Source organism: Mugil cephalus, chromosome 21 (assembly GCF_022458985.1).
Source record: "Mugil cephalus isolate CIBA_MC_2020 chromosome 21, CIBA_Mcephalus_1.1, whole genome shotgun sequence".
NCBI lineage: Eukaryota > Metazoa > Chordata > Actinopteri > Mugiliformes > Mugilidae > Mugil > Mugil cephalus.
The window spans coordinates 13,235,188-13,258,294 of NC_061790.1; the positions used below are offsets into that span (position 1 = coordinate 13,235,188).

At 44.6% G+C, this 23,107-nt stretch overlaps 3 protein-coding genes across 3 annotated transcripts; 1 reads left to right on the forward strand and 2 right to left on the reverse strand.

Annotated features, from left to right (window-relative positions):
* Nucleotides 1–42: 42 nt before the first annotated feature.
* Nucleotides 43–4,427, reverse strand: hsp90aa1.1 (heat shock protein 90, alpha (cytosolic), class A member 1, tandem duplicate 1). Its single transcript, XM_047573183.1, has 11 exons — nt 4,252–4,427; nt 3,320–3,469; nt 2,857–3,223; nt 2,616–2,749; nt 2,196–2,510; nt 1,919–2,084; nt 1,638–1,828; nt 1,378–1,525; nt 1,002–1,270; nt 546–879; nt 43–434 (listed from the first exon to the last, which is right to left on the reverse strand). The coding sequence occupies exons 2-11, from the start codon at nt 3,467–3,469 to the stop codon at nt 325–327; spliced, it is 2,184 nt and encodes a 727-aa protein (XP_047429139.1). The 5' UTR covers nt 4,252–4,427; the 3' UTR covers nt 43–324.
* A 1,989-nt stretch (nt 4,428–6,416) lies between these two features.
* wdr20b (WD repeat domain 20b) lies at nt 6,417–12,791 on the forward strand. The gene is made up of 4 exons (XM_047574223.1): nt 6,417–6,735; nt 8,964–9,146; nt 9,273–10,706; nt 10,984–12,791. Exons 1-4 carry the CDS (start codon nt 6,487–6,489, stop codon nt 11,038–11,040), a joined length of 1,923 nt encoding a protein of 640 aa, XP_047430179.1. The 5' UTR covers nt 6,417–6,486; the 3' UTR covers nt 11,041–12,791.
* Nucleotides 12,792–17,853: 5,062 nt separating this feature from the next.
* On the reverse strand, nt 17,854–22,728 carry mgat2 (alpha-1,6-mannosyl-glycoprotein 2-beta-N-acetylglucosaminyltransferase). The gene is made up of 2 exons (XM_047573934.1): nt 22,563–22,728; nt 17,854–19,676 (listed from the first exon to the last, which is right to left on the reverse strand). The coding sequence occupies exon 2, from the start codon at nt 19,422–19,424 to the stop codon at nt 18,015–18,017; it is 1,410 nt and encodes a 469-aa protein (XP_047429890.1). The 5' UTR covers nt 19,425–19,676; nt 22,563–22,728; the 3' UTR covers nt 17,854–18,014.
* Nucleotides 22,729–23,107: the final 379 nt, after the last annotated feature.

Here is a 23,107-nt window from a genome sequence, read left to right on the forward strand (position 1 = left end):
CTCAAACTCAGCATGTAAATGATGTAAGAAAGACTGCAAGCCTTATTTCTAAACATATTTTATTACAAATTTGAGTCATTTCCATAAAAAATGTAATCTTTACAAAAAGAGACACTACAAGTCAAATCCCTGTTGACTTTATATTACTCTTAATGGTTGTCAGTAGTTTCTGTAAGCAGCTGATACATGGTAGGCATACTATCACCGTCCATTAACTTCTATCGCCTAGTTAATACTGTTTAAGAACAGAGGTTGTGTTGAGTAAAAGTAACATAACTTAAAAAAATAAACATTAAGAAAGCTGGAAAAGGTCTAATGGGCATTTTAGTCGACTTCCTCCATTCTGGATGTGTCATCATCTCCTTCCAGGACTGGCATATCCTCATCAGCAGGCTGAATGAGGTCCTCAACTGCAGAATCGTCATCATCAATACCTGTGAACGGGTATGCTTTCATTACTAATCAAAGTCTCATATTAATGTGTAATAAGCAGTTGTAATTCTCGTAATGTTTGGGGATGCTATGGTACGGAGGATAAAACATACCAAGACCGAGTTTGATCATTCTGTAGATGCGGTTGGCGTGTGTTTGTGGGTCCTCCAGTGTGAATCCTGAGGAGAGCAGGGCGGTCTCGAACAGGAGGATGACCAGGTCTTTCACAGCCTTGTCGTTCTTGTCAGCCTCTGCCTTCTCTCTCAAGGTCTCAACGATCGGATGCATGGGATTGATCTCGAGGTGCTTCTTGGCTGTCATGTAGCCCATGGTGGAGTTGTCTCTCAGGGCCTGAGACTTCATGATCCTCTCCATGTTGGCCGTCCAGCCATAGGTGCTGGTGACGATGCAGCAAGGGGAAGAGACTAGACGGTTGGAGACGGTAACCTGTAGAGGGATGCCAGCATTAATACGTTTTTCTGACAGTCAATGAAATCCAATGAATGAAATCTGTGTCTATTAGACTGGACTAAAATTAACATTCTGTCATTTCCAGAAAGAGAGATTACCTTTTCAATCTTCTTGTCTAGGATGTCCTTCATGATCTTGCAAAGGTTCTCAAACTTATTCTTGAGCTCCTCCTGCTTCTTCTTCTCGTCCTCATCCTCAGGCAGCTCCAGGCCTTCCTTGGTCACTGAAACCAGGTTCTTGCCATCATACTCCTTCAGCTGCTGGACACAGTACTCATCAATGGGCTCAATCATGTAAATGACCTCCAGGCCGGCTTTGCGAAGACGCTCCACAAAGGCAGAGTTGGCCACCTGGTCTTTGGTCTCACCTGTTAAAGTAAAATTTAATCCATTTAATTGATATTTTGCTTATTAAATCATGTCAAATAAAGTCTTTTGCAGTGTTAGAAAAATGGCAAAATGAGGAACAACTTACCAGTGATGTAGTAGATGTGCTTCTGGTTTTCCTTCATGCGAGAGACATAGTCTTTCAGGGAGACCATCTCGTCTCCAGAGGCTGAGGTGTAGTAGCGCAGCAGCTCAGACAGTTTCTTCCTGTTCTGGGAGTCTTCATGAATACCAAGCTGAAACATGAAATAGAATTTGTTACTGTGTGTTGCTGAAATTGAATCACTATTCAGAGACTTCATCTTGATCCCTAAGGTTATAAAAATTTGTTCTGATCAATGGACCTACCTTGATGTTCTTTGAAAACTGCTCATAGCATTTCTTGTAGTTGTCCTTGTCCTCAGACAGTTCTGTGAAAAGTTCCAGGCACTTCTTGACCAGGTTCTTGCGGATGACCTTCAGGATCTTGCTCTGCTGCAGCATCTCTCTGGAGATGTTCAGAGGCAGATCCTCAGAGTCCACCACACCCTTGATGAAATCTAACAGGGATGAAAACATACGTCTATATTACTAAGAACTGATTAGTTGATTTATGAACAAAATGCAGTTCGTAGTTTGTCAATACTCACTGAGGTACTCGGGGATGAGCTCCTCGCAGTTATCCATGATGAAGACTCTGCGCACATAAAGCTTGATGTTGTTTCTCTTTTTCTTGTTTTCAAAGAGGTCGAATGCAGCTCTTCTTGGCACAAAGAGCAAGGCACGGAACTCCAGCTGACCTTCCACTGAGAAGTGCTGCAGGGAGAAGATAGACAGTGGGTATGCATTTCCTCATCTAAAAGTATGGGTGATAAAAAAAGGTGTATACAGCTTCTGTCATGCTTATCACCACTAAATATAGCTTACCTTGACAGCGAGGTGGTCCTCCCAGTCGTTGGTGAGACTCTTGTAGAACTCTCCATACTCTTCATTGGTGATATCATCTGGGTTACGGGTCCAGATAGGCTTGGTCTTGTTCAGCTCCTGGGCGTCAATGTACTTTTCCTTGACCTTCTTCTTCCTCTTGTTCTTGCCATCCTTTGTGTCTTCATCCTCATCGGAGCCCACATCCTCGATCTTAGGTTTGTCCTTGTCCTTGTCCTTGTCAGCGGACTCCTTCTCAACCTCCTCCTCCTTTTCTCCTTCATCAAGGTCCACTTCCTTCTCTCTTGTCTTCTCCACCTTGAACATATGGCACGGCTCATGAATATTTGCTTTACTGTGTCATTACCATTGATAATAATTGGTTATTATAAAGTTGTGGGAAAATACTTCTGTTATACTTACATAGAGTGTAATAGGATAGCCAATGAACTGAGAGTGCTTCTTCACAACCTCCTTAATGCGCTTCTCCTCACAGTATTCTGTCTGATCTTCTTTGAGGTGAAGGATGACTTTCGTGCCTCTGCCGATGGGCTCTCCTAAAAGTGAATCAGCAACGAGAGTACCGTCAAGCACTGAATCAATTTATATTCATAATTCAAATTGGCAGTCAGAATGATAAATGAATAAAGGGTATAAAACATACCGTTGTCAGGTTTGACTGTGAAGGAGCCTCCAGCAGCAGACTCCCAAATGTACTGCTCATCATCATTGTGTTTGGTGATAACTGTCACTTTCTCAGCCACCAGGTAGGCAGAGTAGAAACCCACACCGAACTGACCAATCATGGAGATATCGGCTCCAGCCTGCAGAGCCTCCATGAAAGCTTTGGTGCCGGACTTGGCGATTGTGCCCAGGTTGTTGATCAGATCGGCCTTGGTCATGCCGATACCCGTGTCAGTCAAGGTCAGGGTGCGAGCGTGCAGGTCGGGATGGATTTCAATCTTCAGGTCCTTGCAGGACTCAAGTCTGCTGGGGTCGGTCAAGCTTTCATATCTGATTTTGTCCAAAGCCTGCCCAAGAAAGGTAAACCGTATTAAAATAATGATGTTTGTGTAAATGTTAGGGTTGCTTGTACAAATGGTGTGAGAAGTGTTAAGTTTGCTTACATCTGAAGAGTTGGAGATGAGCTCTCTAAGGAAGATCTCTTTGTTTGAGTAGAAGGTGTTGATAATCAGGGACATAAGCTGAGCAATCTCAGCCTGGAAGGCAAAGGTCTCCACTTCCTCCTCCATAACGTGTCCAGCATTCTCAGGCATCTGAAGGAAACCATATATTGTACATTATAAAATATATTTTTGTACTTGTGTAAAATAATAATATTTCCTCCCTGTCGTTGATGTTATTTTTCCATTCAATCTATTTGAAATCTATTTCCCCTTGCTGAGACAACCACATGTCTTAAGTGGGGAGGGGACTGCTGATAGTAGACGAACACATGTTCATTCCATCAGTCAAAGTCATGGCATTTGGAAAATGGGTGGAGTTCTGATGCTTTCCCAACCCCCAGTGCCGCCTGCATGTGTCATTTAACACCTTTTTGTTAAAGGAAGAACTAGCAGCTTTAATTCACCAAAGCAAGTAAAAATAACTTTAAACTTTTAACTGTAAAGCAGTGAAATCTTTTATCTTGTTTCATGACTGAGGTGTGAATTCAGTATAATATAAGTTGGCCTTGTAACATTTTAGGCATTCATGATTAAAATAGATGATACAAAAGTTTTGATTCATGTCCAAACACTTTTATTTAACATTTCTGTTAGTAAGTTGAGATGCAAGAAGTGCTGCATCTGCTATTTGTGCCAATTGGAGGCCGCCCATCGTCCATTGCTCTCACACTCAGGGTCACCCTGCTTGCCATGTGCTTCTTGCATGTTACAATCTCACTTTGATCTTAAAGTTAAAGAGGCTATCCTGCCTTTCTACTAAAAACTAATCCTAAATATACTAAGAAATTAAAGTTTGTCTATGTTTAATTGCTTTCTCTTACATTACTTTCATTTGAATTTCCACAGAATATCTGGGTTTGTTCCTGTCTTACCTTGATTATAGTTTTTGTCTTCTGTCACGTCTTGTAGAAAACTGTCCAAGGAATCACTGAGCTTGTCGTCTCTTCTTGAAGAGCTTCAATTGTGTGCTTCGCTGCTGCTCCCGTAGGCAGTAAGTCTCTCTCGGTCGCGTTCGAGTGAGTTTCTTTTTTGACTATGCAGGCCTCACGACACGCCGGTGTCTTTTTATACTTAAGGGGTGGCTTCTCGAAGCGCCCATTCAGAAGCTTCCAGAAGATACGTTCACTTTAGTACAAGGGGGGGCAGGCGTTCAGGAAAAGGCCGAGAAGGGGGTGGCGATTGAGGTGCCGGAGCCCTAAAGTTAATGTGCCCTTATAGGGCTCCAGAGTCACAAGGAGTGCCTGTCACTCAAATCAAGAGCTTTCCTGATAGCTCGGCTGTTTGCTAGGCCCCATACCCCCCTGCAAGCATCGCAGCTGTGCACTGCCGTTGCTATCAGCTGCTGTCGGGCTGCCCCATTGGACACACACACACACACACATGCACACTCAACAGGACTTCCCATAGACAGCAGGCCTGTGTCTTTTTTTGGCGTGAAAGATTGGGGCAAATTCTGAGGTTTCACACATTTTGAGCAGTTGCTCCAACACTTGTCAGACAAAGAAGATGATACTGTATGCACATGGCATTCAGATTCACACCAGTCTCTAACACCATTAAAGGTTGCTTTATTAAAGCAGTTTGGCTGAATTAAAAAAAAAATAAATAAAAAATCAGTATAAGATCTTCGTACTAGAAATTTTCCAGAATTTTCCATTACATCTTATAGCTTTCACTGTAGGATGGGGTTCATAAACAGAATCAGCCATCTTGAAATGTTCCAGAAAGAAATACTGTAAACTTAAACTGCAAAATAACATATTCACTTTAAATGTATTTATACAGATATTTACCATTTCTGGTCCTGTGAACTTAGATAAGGGCTAATATGGGTTATTTAAATATAGGGGCTGTACTTTGGAGCTGAGACCATCAGCTTGGGCTAAACTTAAAGCAGGCTAGACTTAAACATACTGTCCTTTCTGCATCACTTGTGCAATGTGACTAGGAAGATATACATTAGAAACACAAATCTTTCTTTAGCATCATGAAATTCAGGGTTCAGTATTTTTGAGTAAAATAAAAAAAGTGAACTGATTTTATACTATGTGTTAGTGTAAAAATCAGCAAGCTGGTGTTAAGTCACAATATGAGGGTATAGTACAATGTTATATACACTAACTCCATCATTGTCAAATGTTAAACTTTTGTAAGGTAAAAGACTAGAATTGTCTAGGCGGAAAATAATGACTCCATCTGACCAGAGGATGGCGGTGTTTTACACTTTCCACAGATCTGTTATGTAATCGAAATGCTTCCAGTTGGTAGGAGACACTACTAGAAACTGTCTGCTCGTGATTCTAAGAAACATGAGGCAATGTTGCAATCACTGTCAGATGATATTTTCTGAAACGGAGAAGGCAAACTGTTCATAGCTTAAATATTTTTGCCCGAAGAAAACTCGAGCATGTGCAACTGAAAATCAAGTGATACAGAGAGATATTCTATATGTCTTTTCTGGATGAAGCAAGTGTATAACTCTTACTATATTTGATTACAGCAGTGGCCATGAGTCGAGTGTTAGCTAAGATACATTTGTTGGCTTGCAGCTTAATTATAAGAAAGACTTAGTATTTTCTTTATTTTCTGTGTTCCCATGGAGTATAGTTGGACACGATTTTATAACATAACATAGCATTGTGTTTGTTTTTTGTTTTCATACATGCCTGTAATGTAATGTAGTTTGCGTGTGTGTGTTTGAAAAATATACAATTTTAGTAAACCTAACCATATTGAATACATTTGTTGTTTGACTTGCAGCTTTATTATAAGAAAGACTTAGTGTTCTTTATTTGTATATTTTCCGTTTAAATTGTATAGCTGATTTCCTTCATTGGAAATAGAAATAGACACTATTAGTATGTTATTATACTATAATTTAGTAACAACTAAATATATATTTTTTTAAAAAACAATATGGCGTAGTTGTTAAATGAATAGTGAACATTTTTATATGGGTTTGTATGCGCTCATATTCACTTTGTTTATGTTTCCAGTCTTTGTACAGTAATTCTTTCTGTACGCATGGCTCCTAGACTTCATCGGTCCAACGCATGCGCCGTGGCTAACATCCGGGGCCTGGACAAGGATGAACGGCAATTTCCAAGATGGCGGCGGAGGGAGGAGGGAAGGAGATGAACGAAATTAAAACTCAATTCACCACACGGGAAGGCGTCTACAAACTCCTCACTCACTCCGAATACAGCCGCCCGAACAGGGTGCCTTTTAACTCGCAGGGCTCCAACCCCGTCAAGGTCTCCTTCGTCAATGTAAACGACCAGTCCGGCAACGGCGACAGGATCTGTTTCAATGTGGGCCGGGAGCTGTACTTTTATATCTACAAAGGCGTGAGAAAGGTAAACAGTGCAGACTGGAGGGAGTGGGGATGAAGAAGCGGACGCTGTCAGGGAGCTGCCCGGCGGATTGTCGTGTTTAAACGTGTCGCACCGTGGCTGTCAACTCTGTTAGCATCTGTCACTGAAGTGCGCAGATTGTCAAGACAAGGCCATGTAGCACACCAAGCTAAGTTAGGGACTAATTAGCATTCTTAGCTAACATCGCCACAGTTGTTTTTCTTTTTTTCTTTCCTGGAATTGGGCTTATGTGCCATTCGCAGCCGGCCAGTTGTTTGAGTGGACGACAAGCTGTGACTTGGAACATTTTCCAGTGACTTAAACGACGCGAGGAAACAGGGGCTTGTCGCGTCACGTCATATGATGCGTTTGTTTACTCCCGTCCTGAACTGTGCTCCATACATTTGTCGCCGGTGCTCATCACTCGGAGGCGACTTTGCGTTCTGTTACAGTGCCACCTAAGAGTTGGCGTTGTAAGCAGTCGGACTGGAAGCGAAGGGTGTTTGTTGTTCCTGATGTAATGATGTGTGCACGCCGCTGACAGTGTTTGGATGTGATGCAATGTGATTCACTGTTTGGTTGCACACAGTGATGATGTCATTGCAGCAAGGCACGTTAGGCCTCGTCAAACAGAGACGGTGGCTGTGGCCCTGAAGCAGTGACTGAAAATATATATATAATCTGGTGTCTAGTCTGAGTAGGTTCTCAGTCTTCCGTTTCAAGCCTCATCCACAACCAACAACACTAAAACTAAGGCAACTGGCTTAATGGAACTCACATGACAAGGGTCTGTGCAATCAGAGGATGCTGCTCAGATTGGCCTAGGCTGTGACCTGTTTTTCAGTGGTACCCTAACGACCAATAAATGGGTACCAACAGGTCTTTAGGGTACCACTAATTGTGTAACTAGTTGTTGCATCCTGCAGCAGCCTCTGATTAAGGACTTTGTCGTTATACTTTCCACTACAAACTACCAAACGTTGTTTCGCATGCTTCTGCTTGAACAAGCCGCAAACTGTAAACAAAGGTTTTGTTTTTGTAATATGAAGGTCTGTTGGGTAGCTAAGACAAGCATATAAAGAAACATAATTCATTATATCTTTTATATAAGTGTAATTGCATTGGGATTGACATTTCTCTGACTCGGCTTGTGTTGGGAGTAACCACTGTGGACTAGCATTTTACTACTTCCCTTGCAACACAAAGCACAGGCTTGACCATTTGGGGTTGATTGTCTCCCTCAAGCATGTGGACATGAGGCGCTACCGGTAAAAGCAGCAGCCTTGCAGAGAAATATGCAATATTGTTTCTTAAGAAACGACCTGTACATCTTGCAAGTGTTTTTCGAATTTAGAAGTCACAGTTTATTGATACACGCATCCACACGGCATCCCTGCCAGTTCCTGCTGAACTATGACGGTGCCACAACAATCAGTCAGTTGACTAATTAGGGACGGAGAGTAACATGTTGGAGAGCAAAATAGTTCTCAGATAACTGCCGCTATTTATAATGTAGAAAACTTAAGGACACTTCCTCCCTCGCTTCCTTCCCAAATTTGTCAGTTAACAAAAAGTGAGGAACGGGTCCATGACCTGAGGTCAATAACTTCTAAAGAGTCCGACGACAAAGTCGAAGAAGGACCGGTGGTAGCATCGGAAGTCATTCTGCCAAATTGTTGATGGGGATAATTGTATTATTGAGTTGCAGACATTCATTGCTGTGCAAACAGCCTGTTTTCAGTAGTTGTTCAGTACTGTTGATCAGTAGTTTAACGTGACTGACAGTGATTTAGGTTGAGCTGGACAGAGAAAAGAAAGTTCGGGTTGTTCATATAGATCGCTCCTTAATCTTTAAGATGATTCTTGCTTGTGACGATGATGCTGTTATGATTAATTATGATTTGTTCTTAGTTTATTTTACCACTTGAAATGCCTCTGTCAGACATAGATCCTCAATTTATTTTGAGCTGCCTCTCTGGCTGCATTGATAGGTTTACAGTGACGGCCTCTGCGCTTCCTCCCCGGCCCTATCAATGCACCAAAATAGACCTCGAAAGAGATTACAGTTATGAAGCATGACCATGTCACAGATGTTAAATTTGCATTGGTCAGGTTTTGTTGCCCTTCCTCTTCATTTCTACGCCGTGGCTCTTTACGGGTCACAACTTTTTGGCAGAATAAAGTCGGCAACACAGGTGCAAACCTTACCTTTGTGCTTGTTACCGTTCTAGGCTGCCGATCTTAGTAAGCCGATAGACAAGAGGATATACAAAGGAACGCAGCCTACGTGTCATGACTTCAACCCCCTCACCGCTACAGCAGAGAGCGTCTCCCTGCTGGTGGGCTTCTCAGCTGGACAGGTGCAACTCATAGACCCGATAAAAAAGGAAACTAGCAAACTCTTCAACGAGGAAGTAAGTTTTAATTTGTTTTTCAAGACAGCTTATTGAACATTGAGTTTGTATTATGTTTACAGGAAATAACCAGCGGACCACTCTCCTTATTATTTTCTCTGTCTCTTTCTGTGTCTCTCCCTCCAGAGGCTTATAGACAAGTCGAGAGTAACTTGTGTACGATGGGTTCCTGGTTCAGAGAGCCTGTTTCTGGTGGCTCACTCCAGCGGCAGCATGTACCTGTACAACGTGGAAAACACCTGCGGCACTACGGCACCTCACTACCAGCTCCTTAAGCAGGGTGAAAACTATGCTGTGCACACGTGCAAGAGCAAATCCGCCCGTAACCCGTTACTGCGGTGGACAGTGGGCGAGGGGGCGCTCAACGAGTTCGCCTTCTCCCCGGATGGCAAGTTTCTGGCCTGCGCAAGCCAGGACGGCTTCCTGCGGGTGTTCGGCTTCGACGCCGCGGAGCTCCACGGGACAATGAAGAGCTACTTCGGTGGCTTACTGTGCGTGTGTTGGAGCCCGGACGGACGATACATCGTGGCGGGGGGGGAGGACGACCTGGTGACGGTTTGGTCATTTTCGGACTGTAGAGTAATTGCACGGGGGCACGGCCACAAGTCGTGGGTGAGCGTGGTGGCGTTCGACCACTGCACCACCAGCGTTGAGGACGGCGACCCCCCCGCCGAGTTCAGCGGCAGCGACGAGGACTTCCACGAGCAGATTCACTTTGGCGCGGGCAGAGACCGCGCAAACAGTTCTCATTCTCGGCTTTCTAAGAGAAACTCTACGGACAGCAGACCTGTTAGTGTGACCTACAGGTTCGGCTCAGTGGGGCAGGACACTCAGCTGTGTCTGTGGGACCTTACGGAGGACATTCTCTTCCCACACCTCCCTTTGTCCCGAACCAGGACTCACACTAATGTCATGAGTGCCACAAGCCCCCCAGCCACTGGACAAACTACTACTACGACGACTACTACTACTTCTACTACTACTACTGTATCCTCCACCACCACCACCAGTTCCAGTGGCACCAATGGTAAAGACAATGTAAGCAATAGTAGCGCCAGTGGAAACCCAGCTAACTCCCTCTCTAGCACCTTGCCTCGGTCCAACAGCTTGCCTCACTCCTCCAACCCAGCAGGGGGCAGCACCCCCAACAGTCACACGGGCAGCAACAGCAGCGGCAGCACCACCACCAAGGGCAACAGCATCATCGACAGCGCTTTCATTGCCACGGGCGTGAGCAAGTTCGCGACGCTGTCGCTGCACGACTCGCGCAAGGAGCGCCACGAGAAGGACCACAAGCGGAACCACAGCATGGGCCACATCAGCAGCAAGAGCAGCGACAAGCTCAACCAGCTCAGCTCCACGCGGACGGCGAAGGCCGACGCGGCCAAGACTCTGGGCACCGCGCTGTGCCCGCGCATGGAGGAGGTGCCGCTCCTCGAACCGCTGGTGTGCAAGAAGATCGCTCACGAAAGACTCACTGTGTTAATCTTCCTTGAGGACTGTCTGGTAACAGCCTGTCAGGAGGGTTTCGTTTGCACATGGGCTAGGCCGGGGAAAGTGGTGAGTGACAGGCCTCTCGAGGATACTGTCATGTGACACCTCTAAACAGTTTTGAGTAATTAGAAGGTGTTAGCGCCACTGTGTAAAAGCCAGGGCTTTTTTGTTTTTGTTTTTTTGGTTATTTCACAGCAGATTTACAGTTAAAGCTGCAGCATTTTAATGGTCACTAGGTCATTTGTCTGACAGTAAACCTCGCGGCCTCACTATTCTGCCTCTTGCATTACATGCCAGTAACACTGCTGTTTGTTATCAATGTGTGTTATCTGTCTCTCCACAGGGTTTGCTATCATCTCAAAACAACCCAGCCAACTCCCCCAGTGGAACAGTAGTATAGCCCCAGTGCTGGCGCTGCTAATGACAGCTCCATGCAAGAGACGGGGATGACCAAGGCCAAGGCCCTGCAGCGCTTCTTCACACACTGTCACACACCACATGACCGCCAGTGTCGCCACCACTCTCATCACTACAACCACCCAGACGCCCTCTTTGTGTTACCGCTCGTGTAACCGATATTGGCCAAGCCAGGGTTAGAACCTGCCCTCTTTGTGCGGGGGTTAAAAGGGTGCTATCGGAAGCAAGAGGGAAAGCTTTAAATCATCCAGGAGGCTCGTGACTGGCTCATTGTCGCATCATATCAAGTTGTGTCTGGTCTGGAAAATAACAATCGCTAATACCCAATCTTTTGTGCCTGTAGATCTTCAAAGACTAGACACAGTGGAAGCATTATGACGACGCCTCAGCCTATTTTTTTTTTTTTTTTTTGAGTAGGTTAATTCAACACCTCGTTTATTTTCAACGTTACAACATAAAGGGAATAAGACGAGGGGTGGTTTCGGAGCAGTAGCGGCATATCCCCCCCCCACAAATGCACACACACACACACAAAAAAAAAAGCCAAATCTCCGTCATCCTTCAGCTCCTGGGGGATTCCTCGGGCAGTCACAGCCCCTCCGCACCTTACTTCCTTTGCAGACATATTAATCCGAGGTATCACACTTCCAAGTGTATTTTTTGCACAAATTTTTCTTCCATCGTTCTCTCGTTTGGTCCCATTTTGCATTCACGGCGGTGGAACGCGAGCGAAAACGCGGCGGCTCCGGGAAAAACACTTGGGGAAGCGGCTCGTTATTGATCTCTTGTCTCGACGCTGGATGCTGCAATCATAGTTTTTTATATGGAGAAAAAAAAAATTGTTTGCACTTAATAGCTTGTTAGAGGAGAATGGCTTTACATTTTTGGAGTGTGTTGAGGACTCCTCGACAAGGTTGATATATAAATAGAAATAAAAAAGAACCTTTGTATCTATGGAACATTTATTTTAATATTGTTTCAGATTAAACGGGCTCTGTGATATATGTAAATATTGTACTTTGATGATTTATGGGTGAAATGATCAATATTAGATCCTCATTTCAGAAAATAGTGATATTTCTAATACAGAAAAATCTATACCTAATATTAAAATGAATCTTGAATATGCAGGTGTTTCTTTTCTGTTGTACATAAAGAGAATTCAGGTGTATTTTTTATTAATGAACCGTTTGGTATAGGAAATGTCTACGAAAACGCTCTCGTCTAACAGGTAGTGCTGGACGCCGGCTACAGCCTGTCGCTGCAGATTTCTTTTACGACGTAGGCAGGTAGGGCGCAGACGCGGCGGTCTAATTCAGCCATCACTCCGAGCTCAGGTAAACCACAGGAAGACTAACGCTGGCATACTTAACCCCCACCCCGCGACCCCGCCCCGCCCCGCCCCGGCCCGGCCCCACTCGTAGGCGCCAGTCGCATCCATCCACGTGCTTGTGAAGTCACTTTAACAAAAAGACTGACAACCGCGTTCCGCAGACAGGGCTGAACTCTGTGACTCCTGCTATTGTGAGTAATAATTACTGAACTGACGCTGAACTTGTGAACAAACTTTTTGACACTGTGTTGAATACCAACTGACGATTGTCAGCGCTCGACGGCGGAGTAGGTGCTTGAGGTGAGGGTGCTTTCAGGACACCCGCGTAGGACTGAGGATTTAAACAGTGGGAGCCTTTTCCTCCATGTGACGCCTATTATTAAAACAGCTTTGACAGACAACGTGGTCCTTCTGTGTTCACTGCATGTTTACACGACACTGATTATCTTCTATGCTACAGACTGATTGTTGAAATTACCATTCACAGTAACTATGATTTAGTTTCTGGTTCTGTATCTCATGAGAGCTTCACCAGTGACCTGACATGTACAATAAACCGAACCCTGGAGCCGGCTCACCTTAAAAGAATACAGCCACATAATTAATAGAATTCATTAGAGCTACCTTTTTGATTTTACAAAACATCTACCTCTGATATAGCAAACGTCTTGTAAAAAATATCTCACAATTTGCGTGATAATTTGAACAAAGACAATTTAATAAAGCAGGAAAACATCTTAAAATCTGGCGGTGCTTACATCGATCAGCCACAACATTAAAACCGTGAACAACATTGACCATCTTGTGACAACACAGTGTTCTGCTGGGACGTTTTTATACCTGACATTCATGTGGATGTTACGTAGACATAGTCCAGACCAGACCTCACACCCCCAACGCATAATAATGACACTCCTTGATGGCAGCAGGCTGCAGCCTGACAGACACACACAAATGGTTTAGGTCATAGTGTTATACCTGATCAGTATTTATGTGTTATGTGAAACATGCTAATCCCTGATCCTTTTTATGTTTAACAAAAGTCATAATGACTTGGCTCCTTCAAATGCAATGTTTTTACACTGAATTTCATTTGCACAAATAGTAAAATAAGCAGGTTGCTGATCGAGTGTCCCAGCACACACAGCGCTGCCTTCGTTCATGGGCCTTCATGAATTTGCTATTCCTGCTTAAACAAGTCGGAGGTGATTCTGGAGTCAGTTGGGGCCCTAGGCAAAAACCTCCACACTTGACGTGGTAACAGAAGACAGAGTCGGTCACACCGCTGTTCTTCAGTATTTATGATTATTATTATTAATACTTGTCTGGTGCTGTCTAGTTTCTTGCTTTTTCCACTCCCAGGTGTTTAAATTGTTTCCATTTTGGCACCGTTGTCAAATGGACGTGATGATCATATTCTGCATTTATATTATTTTAATGATTGCTCTCCTACTTAACAACATCCCATAAATTTGTGCAGTCTGGGACCTCGGCCTCTTACATGTGTTGCCCTTTTACTCATAACTGATAGAACCCAAATTAAAATACAGCATGTAGGAGTTTCAGCTTGGTAGAAATTGTCCCGAATAACATTAACATTAGTGCAGGGAAGCAGCATAAACAGGACCGTCCCTTTAGTCCTGAACGTCAGCTATTTTTTTATCAGAATCCGTCCCGCTTTGCAGAGTGTCATGTCAGTGTTGGCCTGTAGGTGGCAGTGTTGCTCAGCTAAACGAGATCCCCGGAATTCTCCACGACCATCCACTGAAGTTAAATTTGCTGACAACCAACGCGTGATAAAACTGGGAAATGGTCGTCCACGCGTGTACATCCTGTTTTCTCGCTCTCCCTTTCTCTTCATAAACACCCCCCCACACACACACACACACACACACACACACACACCGTCCAACTGCTTTATATATATTTTATATTCCAAGAGTGGAATAAAACTGCTCCTCCATAATTTATGAGTCACTTTCAGAAGAAACACAAGCGCTCGGAGCCATTAAATCAGCCGGCTGTGAGGCATCCCTGTCGAGGGAAGGGGCGGGGAAGTGTGATCAGCGAGCTGGATGGCTCCAATCATCCTGTCAGGGTGTCACTTAGGCTCCAGCTCTGACTGATCCTCTCTTTGGGCCGCTCACATCAATGCTGAGCAGGTATCGCTCAGGATTAGCGCCCAGCGAGACGACCCGCATAAAAACATCCCACTCCCCCGCTGTAAAAGTGCGTGCCGGTTTTCTCTCCTGAGCACACGTGGCGTTCGGCCGCTTTTATTCATTCCATAGCCCGGTTGCCCTTTTATCTCGCAGCAATCACAACACTGCAGCACAGCTCGGAAAAAAAAAAAAAAAACGGCTACATCTATCTTCCATCTTCAGGGAAATGGGTCTCGCTTGATGGGAATTCAATAGATTGGAAGAGAATCCCGCTGTTAATGTCCCGCTTTAATCATCTTCTCACAGTGATGCAATTCCCCCGTCTCGCAGGGCCTCCACGTATTGACCCGGAGTTTTGTTTACCTAGCAATGTGTGCAACGGCTATGAATGATTAATGCCGACCCCCAGCGCTGCGAGCGTAAAGAATGAGCACGAGTTGCAGTTTTAAAAAATGATTGCGTACAATCGGGGTTTGCAAAGGGAGGTTTTGGTTATGTTCCCGTTCGAACTGGAAAAAGGCCCAGTGAGGTTCTTCTTTAATTCTTTGAGGAATTCCGGTGTTTGTTTAAGCCGCTGCGGAGAATCGCGGCGAGTTCAGAAATTAAGGAAGGAATTAGGGGAGCAGAGGGATAAGAGGATGATAAATGAAATGGAACAGTTGCCGGCTTTAAAATGGCTGTGTTGACATTTGGCTGCAGTGGGGCTCGGGGATTCAGGTGCACGGCCTAGATCTCGACCTTTTTTTTTCCTTGGAGCCAGGCTTACTCGCATCTGAGAAAAGCTCAGGCTTACCAGCCCCGTACCCTAGTTTGCACACGTACACCGATCAGACATAACATTATGTTCCTAATATTGTGTAGGTCTCCCTTGTGCCTCATCAGAGAAATGGACATGGAGCTTCTGAAGGTGTCTTGTGGTGTCGGGCAGCAGGACGTTGTGCTTTGGGTCCTGTGGGTCGAGGGGATCGTCCCTCAGCACGGCAGCTCACCGAGATCACCGCTGACCTGTGGCCGTTCGCCGTGACAAGGGCAAATGATTTTAAGTGGACTATAACTGAAAGATGTGTGAAGTGGTACCACAGTATTATTTATAAGTTTTAGTTTTTTGGTTAATATTTTAGTTTACTTTTTTTGCGGGTATATTTGCGTTGTCTACACTAAGCACAGATATATGTTTTGTACAACTGTATACTCACATAAAGATTTTTTTTTTTTGCTTCATAAGTCTCTGTTTTGTGTATTTTGCGGGTTGGATGTCTCACTCACTCTATATCGAGTCTGCTACTGTTAATCTCCCTGTTGAATCCAGTGAATTGAATCCGAGTAAACCTGAACCTGTCCCAAACGGTACTTTACCCAGGGTCGGCAGCATAGTTTTTTTTCTGTTCTAAGTGAAGGTTACACTCACAGGTTAAATTTTTTTCACACGTCTTGGCGTCTATTTTTACATTATAACAGGAACCTAGGCTATTTCTGTGTTGGTTGACTCGGTGACACCTGTAGTTACTGGTGGTAAGAGCAATTACTGGTTACTACTACAGGTCACAGAGGTGTGAGGGCAGCAAAACGACCTGTCGTTGTTTTCATAAAGAATTCAGGCTTTAGTTGGCTCATGCTTGGATCTGGACTGCCAGGTTCTGCTGACCTGCAGGAGGTTACAGAGAAACAACTCATTTGCACCCAACTCTTAAAGACTTGCCAAGAACACCATCAATAATTTGGATTCCTATTTCTGGCGACCTAGTACTTTAAAATCAGTTTGATATCCATCCTAAAACAGCTGTTATTCTGTTTATCTCTCGCCGTCATTTAACGCTAGCACGCAGCTGTTTTTTCCAAGTCCGATCCGAGCTATTAAGATAGTTACGACGATGGTGTACACATGCCCTGCTTGCACGACGCTTAACTGTGCCGAGGGATTAGCGGCCACCTCGAGGCTTTCAAAGGAAGCACGGTGCATTACGGTTTCCAAGGCTCCGACAACAGTTAACAATTAGTCACCAAGAATCAGGAGCAAAGTGCCACTTCCTCTATTCTCAATTCTATTCTGAGCCGCGTTTCCCTTGAGGTGCAGGCCCAATTACCGGGCCTCCACCGGGGAGCAGCTGCGCAGCATGTCTGTCACATGACCTCGGCACAGCAGAACCAGAAGCGCGTCTTCGCACTGAATTAGGAATATGGAGTTCGCACACAGGAAATCAACTGGGACTGCTTCCCCCTGCGGAGACGGCGTGGTTGCAGTCTGTCACAGAGGAAGCTTTGTTCAGCTTCGGCACTGTCACTCGGCATCGCACATTATTTTGCTGAACGGAACAATTATTGTGAGGATATGTTCTTTAAGAGTTTCATATTTAATTCGTGATAGCTGAGGGTTGATAGCTGTGTCTCCTGGAGGCCACCAGCTGCGCTGGCGTGGAGGCCACCAGCACAGCGTGGCAGAAGACGAAGCATTTAATACGAACCCTGCGAGAGTCCGGTCGACCCATTACTTATTCCGGATTTCGAAGTGAACAACGTGCGCAGCTGATTGTTAAACATTGCCGCCGGGGCGGAGAGAGGAATCAATGCGGCCTCCGAGAATTCACCGAGCCCAGGCCTCGGCGGAAACCATCAATACCGAACTGCGGCCCGAGCACTTAAAATGTAAATGCTACTTCGATAGCAACAACAGAAATGAGAAAGTAGCACCGGCGTCTTGGGATCTCTCCAGACACGTTGTGCTTCTTTATCAGCCTCTGCAGAGACAGTGGGGCTGAACTGCTATTATACCCTGAGCGTTAAGCTGGACAGTGATGCATCGCGACCAAATAAAACGATGTTCTACACGGCTGTGCATCACTGTGCTTTGTCTGTCCTGTCTGTGCCCCATCACGCATGCACCGCTGGTACCGTGTGGACCGTATGTCACCACCTCGCCGCAGTGACAACGCGACTCCTGCTGTGTCTCTGGAAACCTGTTGGAGATAAGAAGGAGATTATTTAAATGGAACAAGGTGTCTCAGCGGATCTCCTTTGATCTCAGCAAAATTGGGGATATAAATATCTTCAAATTAATTATGCCCGCACAGTAGGATTGCCAAGTCCACGGATTCACCGAACTCGCGGCAGCAGCGATGAGCACTTGACTGCACTTTCCAATTTGCCGCCTATTTAGAGATGCTCCACTTTTAAAATAACTAAGTGTCACACCAGGTGAAGATTATTCTCAAAGCCTTAGTGTAGAAAACGTAGTTTAATATTTAGTATGTCATAAACAAAGCAGAGTCAGGAGTCACTTCAATAATTCAACGTGAAGACAAGCTTGTGTTAAAGAGGCCAAAAATCCAACATTCGTCTTTATTTGGAACAATCCGATAAAACAGTCCAATAAAACAGGCAATATTAAGAATAGTCCATAAAGATTTACTTTTTCTTTATATAGGATGCAAAAGAGACAAGAATATATAATAGTAGCAATTAAGGTCACTGTAATCGAACGTAGCTCTTGCAGAGTTCATGGTCCCTGATATCTCCCCAGCCGCCGTTTTTGACGTGCGGGGCCACACCACCGGCGCCGTTGGCTGGCAGTCTCTTTGCTATCAGGAGGTTTTTGGGGAACAGCTGGTTGCTGCTGCTCTGTAGGATGTTCTCTATCTTGGTTTTCTGGCTGACGGGCATGCAGGAAGCCTTCTTGTGGTGCATGCCGCAGTCTCCGGCGTGGAAAACGCGCGGCGCCTCACTCACCATGACCTTCCAGTAGGAAGGCAGGCAGGATACGGTCAGGTGCTGTAAGGACCAGTCCCAGTTGTAATCATCGTAAGTGCAGAACGTGTCAGTGCATTGAATTAGTTTCTGGTATGTCTCTCTGCTCAGAGCCATGCCCATGTTGTGCTCTGTGGACTTCCAGGCTTTTACCTCCACCTTGTTCGCTTTGCTGGAGTAACCGATGTGGCTGTAGCTCCCCAGGGAGAGGATGTCGCAGTCGCTACACTGCTCTCTTTTGAGGGTTGTCATCAACTTTAAAAGGTGAATAAAATCGGGGGACATGTAGTGGTCCTCCTCGATGAGTAAAACCAGACCCTTGTGGTCTTTGAGAACTCGAACTCTGTCCCACACGAAGTGTAGCTTCCACCACCAGTGGTGCTTGGTCTGGGAGAATTTGGCCTCGCGGTAATGGCCGAACGAGTCCGGGTACTCGGCATTGATGCACCCCAGCTTTAAGGCGTCTTTTTTTGGAATGTCTCTGGGGCAGTCCCTGGGGTCGTTCCCGGGGAACTCCTGCGGGTACAACTGGATGCTGAAGGGGAAGAAAATCTGCAGGACTTGACAGAAGTCAATTGAGGCCACAACTTTATTTATCTCGGGGGACCAGTAATCATGGCTGAATATCAGCAGTATGTTCTCCACGCCTCTGGTCTTCCGCAAACTATCCACTAACAGCTTTAGGTAGTCTGGTCTGTTATGAACCTGAACCACAACAACCAGGTCGTCCTTGTGTCGCTTGAACTTCTCTTCGTTTCTTATCGTCTGGTCAAAGTTCAGCTGGAAGACGATGCCGCGGTAGACTAAAGTCGTGTTATCCACCTCTGGCTTGGGTATTTTGGCTTTGTCCTTTGCTTTTTCCTGGTGCGTGTCATTCGCTTGGACGACAGGAGGAGGAACAGGTGCTCGGCTGACAGCAGGTGTAGCTTGCACCTGAATGTGATTGTTGAGGCTGCTACTGCTGCTGCTGCTGCTGCTAACGCTACTGCTCCTCCTCGCCGCCTCCGCTTCCTTGGGGAATGATCCACTGTCGTTCTTCTTCTGCCTGCCGCTGCTCCAGAAAGCCAGGCCGCAGATGACAACCACCAGCGTCAGTATCACCACCTTCCTCTTGTAGATTCGGAATCTCATGATAAAGGGTCGGCCTCTTGCGAAGGGAGAGAATTTGATTGTAGAGAAACTAAAAAGAAGCTGTGATGGTAATCTTGTGTCTGGCGCTGGAGCGAGCCTGATTATAAAGAAGCTCTTATGCGGCTAATTGTTGGCAAAATGAACCGTTGTTGTAAACATGGATCCCACTGGAATGTCATTGGTGGTGAATGAATATTCCATAAGGCATGACGGTTGCTGGGAGGCAGCGGAGTAGCAGTGTGCATGAGCCACCTGAGTGGAAAATAAACCAGGAAATAATGTAAGTGCATTGTGGCAGTTACAGCTAAGCAGTATGGTGATGGTATTAATAGTATTTTCCAATGTATACAAATCAAATAATAAGGAATCAAATTGGTATTTAAAGAATTGAACTATGCTACTCCATTGCATATTATGCAATACTTTAATGTGACATATTTGCATGATGCTTTTTGAACAGTAGTTTGACAGAACAGAGTAATCTTAACCCAAGGACCATCCTTGGCCTCCCACAAACATAATGTAGGTCACATGTTAACAACTGCCCCCAGGGCAACCATACAAACTCAGTTCCATCTCAGCCATTTGATATGAGGAAGAACATTCACTAGTACACTAGTACATTCAAATATACCAATCCTGCACTAAATTTTAATATAATTTTAAATATTTGTTTCAAATAACTGAGAGAGATGTTGATTCAACTGTGTTTTCATTTTTGGAGGCTGAGGTTTGTAGTATTATTGAATTGTATTGTGTTGTATCGACCCCATTTGACAACCCCGTTTTAGTCAGTGGGCTGGGCTAAAGAACAAAAGCACTTCAGTGTTTAATTGAATACATCCAAACTACATCCTGCAAACTTATCATACAGATGAATAACCATCTTCCTGATGCTGCTTTAACATAAACTAAAACTGAACTAAGAGTAATGAAGGAGGATTTAGTGCAGGGCTGTTATATTAGACTGCATTTGTTTTCACTAGAGTTTCTAAGGTTTTGGCAAGTGAGTGGAAATAGCTAATGATATGAATTTGTCAGTACTATGTCAAACTACTGTTTGTCTCACACTGAACTAGTCAAACATTTAGTGCTGCACAACAATTTTAGACACGTTCAATACTTAGAGGGATCTGATTGGTCCCAAATTCATTCCGCAGCATGAAACAACCAGCCCACAGATAAAACCACAGTCATAAAAAATCAGCGACAAGAAGAATGAGTCCAACAACAGATGGTGTGTCTCCTCCCTAGAGCCCTGGGGCTAGATTCTCAAAGGATTTTATCTTAGCAGTAGAAATCTGTCTAAAATGGCTCTGAAAGTAGCTAACTAAGACCCCGTCCACATTCAGTATTAATGTGGGTCCTGGGTTATCTAATCACATGTGGGCAGTCGCCACATGCATCTCGAGTCACACGATAAGCTTCTCTTTATTCTAAATACAAGCAAACACCTACATTATTTGGGGCGCTGAAGTATATTATGCAAACGGCTGCTGTATCTAAGCATTGGATTGTGAACAGGGCCAAAGAGTTAGAACTTAAAAGCAATTCATTGCACTGCTGAAACAACTCCTAGGCTAAGAGCAGGGTCACCGCTGACCCCATTGCTGGAGATCATGTTGCTATTTTTTGCCCTTTTTTTGTTTTACTTTTTCCTCCATATGACAGTAATTTTGCCTGGAGGCCCGGCAATAAGCTCTTACAGCAGCTTTATTTATTTAAAATAACTGTTGCTGTACACTTAAAGTACCGTCAGGTAAACTGAGCTCGGCGAAATGCACTTCGGTTTGATTAATAATTCCGCCAGACAGCTGACGTACCAAATTTAGTAGTGCAAAGAAGTACGATCCTATCCAGAGTTAATGGACTCTTCTGACTTGTTGGTGGTGCTGAGTCAATCAAAGACACCACCACTGAAGTATGTTGTTGTGTGGAAGTTCATTATTACTGTATTATTCCAAAAAACTTTTAGTAACAGGTGAATACACCTTTTTTTGAGTGCTAAAACTGTGACACATCCTAATTTCTAGTGGATATTCCACACAGTTTAATAAGTATCACCAGTACCACCATTAGTGCCTAAAACCTCTGCACGGTACTGTTGTAATTTGCAATAAAACAACTAGCGCCCACAAAACAGCAGTACCAAAACCACAAACGTGACTTAACCCCCACCCACGATACTTCATCTCGCATATTACCAATGCCGATTGAAGCCCCGTGCTTCCTTATTTCCTCCTGCATTCATTTCTCCCCTTAAATGCATTATCAATATTGACTGGGCCCTTTCTGCTCAGATGTGCTCCGCAAACCTCCATAATTTAACCTGTTATTACATTAGCGCTCTCTCAGGCTTCCTACCTGTCCCTTAATCTGTCTTCTGTCTGCACACTCAGTCGCATCCCGTCCAGACCAGATCTTGTAGAGGTGTGTAACAGACATCTGATACCTACTAGATGGTAGATGGTGTAATAACATAAGTAAACACATTCCCAGCTGCTGCTCTGCACACACTCAACTAAGGAGGCCAAAATGCTTCCAGTAACAACACACTGCGAGAATATGCGTATGCTGCAAGAAAGGGAACTCGATAAAACTGCACATGAAACCATATGCTTCCTGTGTTGTTTTGTTCTTTTCCATATTGAACGGTTTCCAAACACTCGTGTCTTGCCAAATAAACTGAGACGCCTGTCCTGCAGCTGGAAGTATCCCGGGTTTTATCCGAAGTGGGTGTTTTATTTTAACCTAACCAGGTTTCTCTAGGTGTCTCGGTCTAATCATGATCCCATGCGAACATATAATGTTTCTCTTGATGGCAACAGCCCCGTTAGTTTTCGGGTCCTGAATTGGCCGCTGTCAGACACACCGAGACACCGCTCATCGATTTTAACCCGAGATACCGTCAACGTTACCCCGCCGACTGACACGAAACGCTCCCGTAGGTATCGGAAAACAACACGACGTTTCGCTTGAAGCGGATTTTATGGCTACGAGCATCCTGACCAAAAAGGAAATAAAATGCTAAGTTAGCTCCAGCTAGCAACTTGCGAGCAGCCCGTTCAGCCCCAAAAACCGCGTCAACAGAAGCGACCACGGCGAAGACGAAGGAACAGCCCTATTTACAATAGTTACCTAAAACCGGAGGAGCAATGCGGTCCTTTCACCGGGAAACATCAGTGCGGCGGCGGTCCCGTTTTCCTCCATACCTTCCAGCGAGCTGCATGGAGACGCCACTACCAGCTAGCTGTAAAAAAAAAAAATCTAAATACGGAACCACTGGATGCCGCTGTCCCACAATGCACTGGTCCAGCGGGGGGCACCCAAGATACTGTACCGAAATATCACGACGAGTCCCTGGGCTACTGCTGACGATGATGATGATGAGACATAATTTACTATTATACATGCCATCTATTTTAAATGGCTGAATATTATTTTAATTTATCATTATAGTTGATAATAATAACAGCAACAATAATAGCCACCATCGTCATTTTATTCTTCTTCCCAGAAGTCGCAATCCACGTTTCTTCAAGATGTACAGTAATTTTTTTAACTGTATTTTCAAACGGTTGCAAAAACAAAGGTCCAAGAAAAGCAATAATAGTATGTCTGCCTAAATCATAGCAATTTTCAGCCACATTTACTACAGCAGCTCTTCTTCTGATCTTGATCAT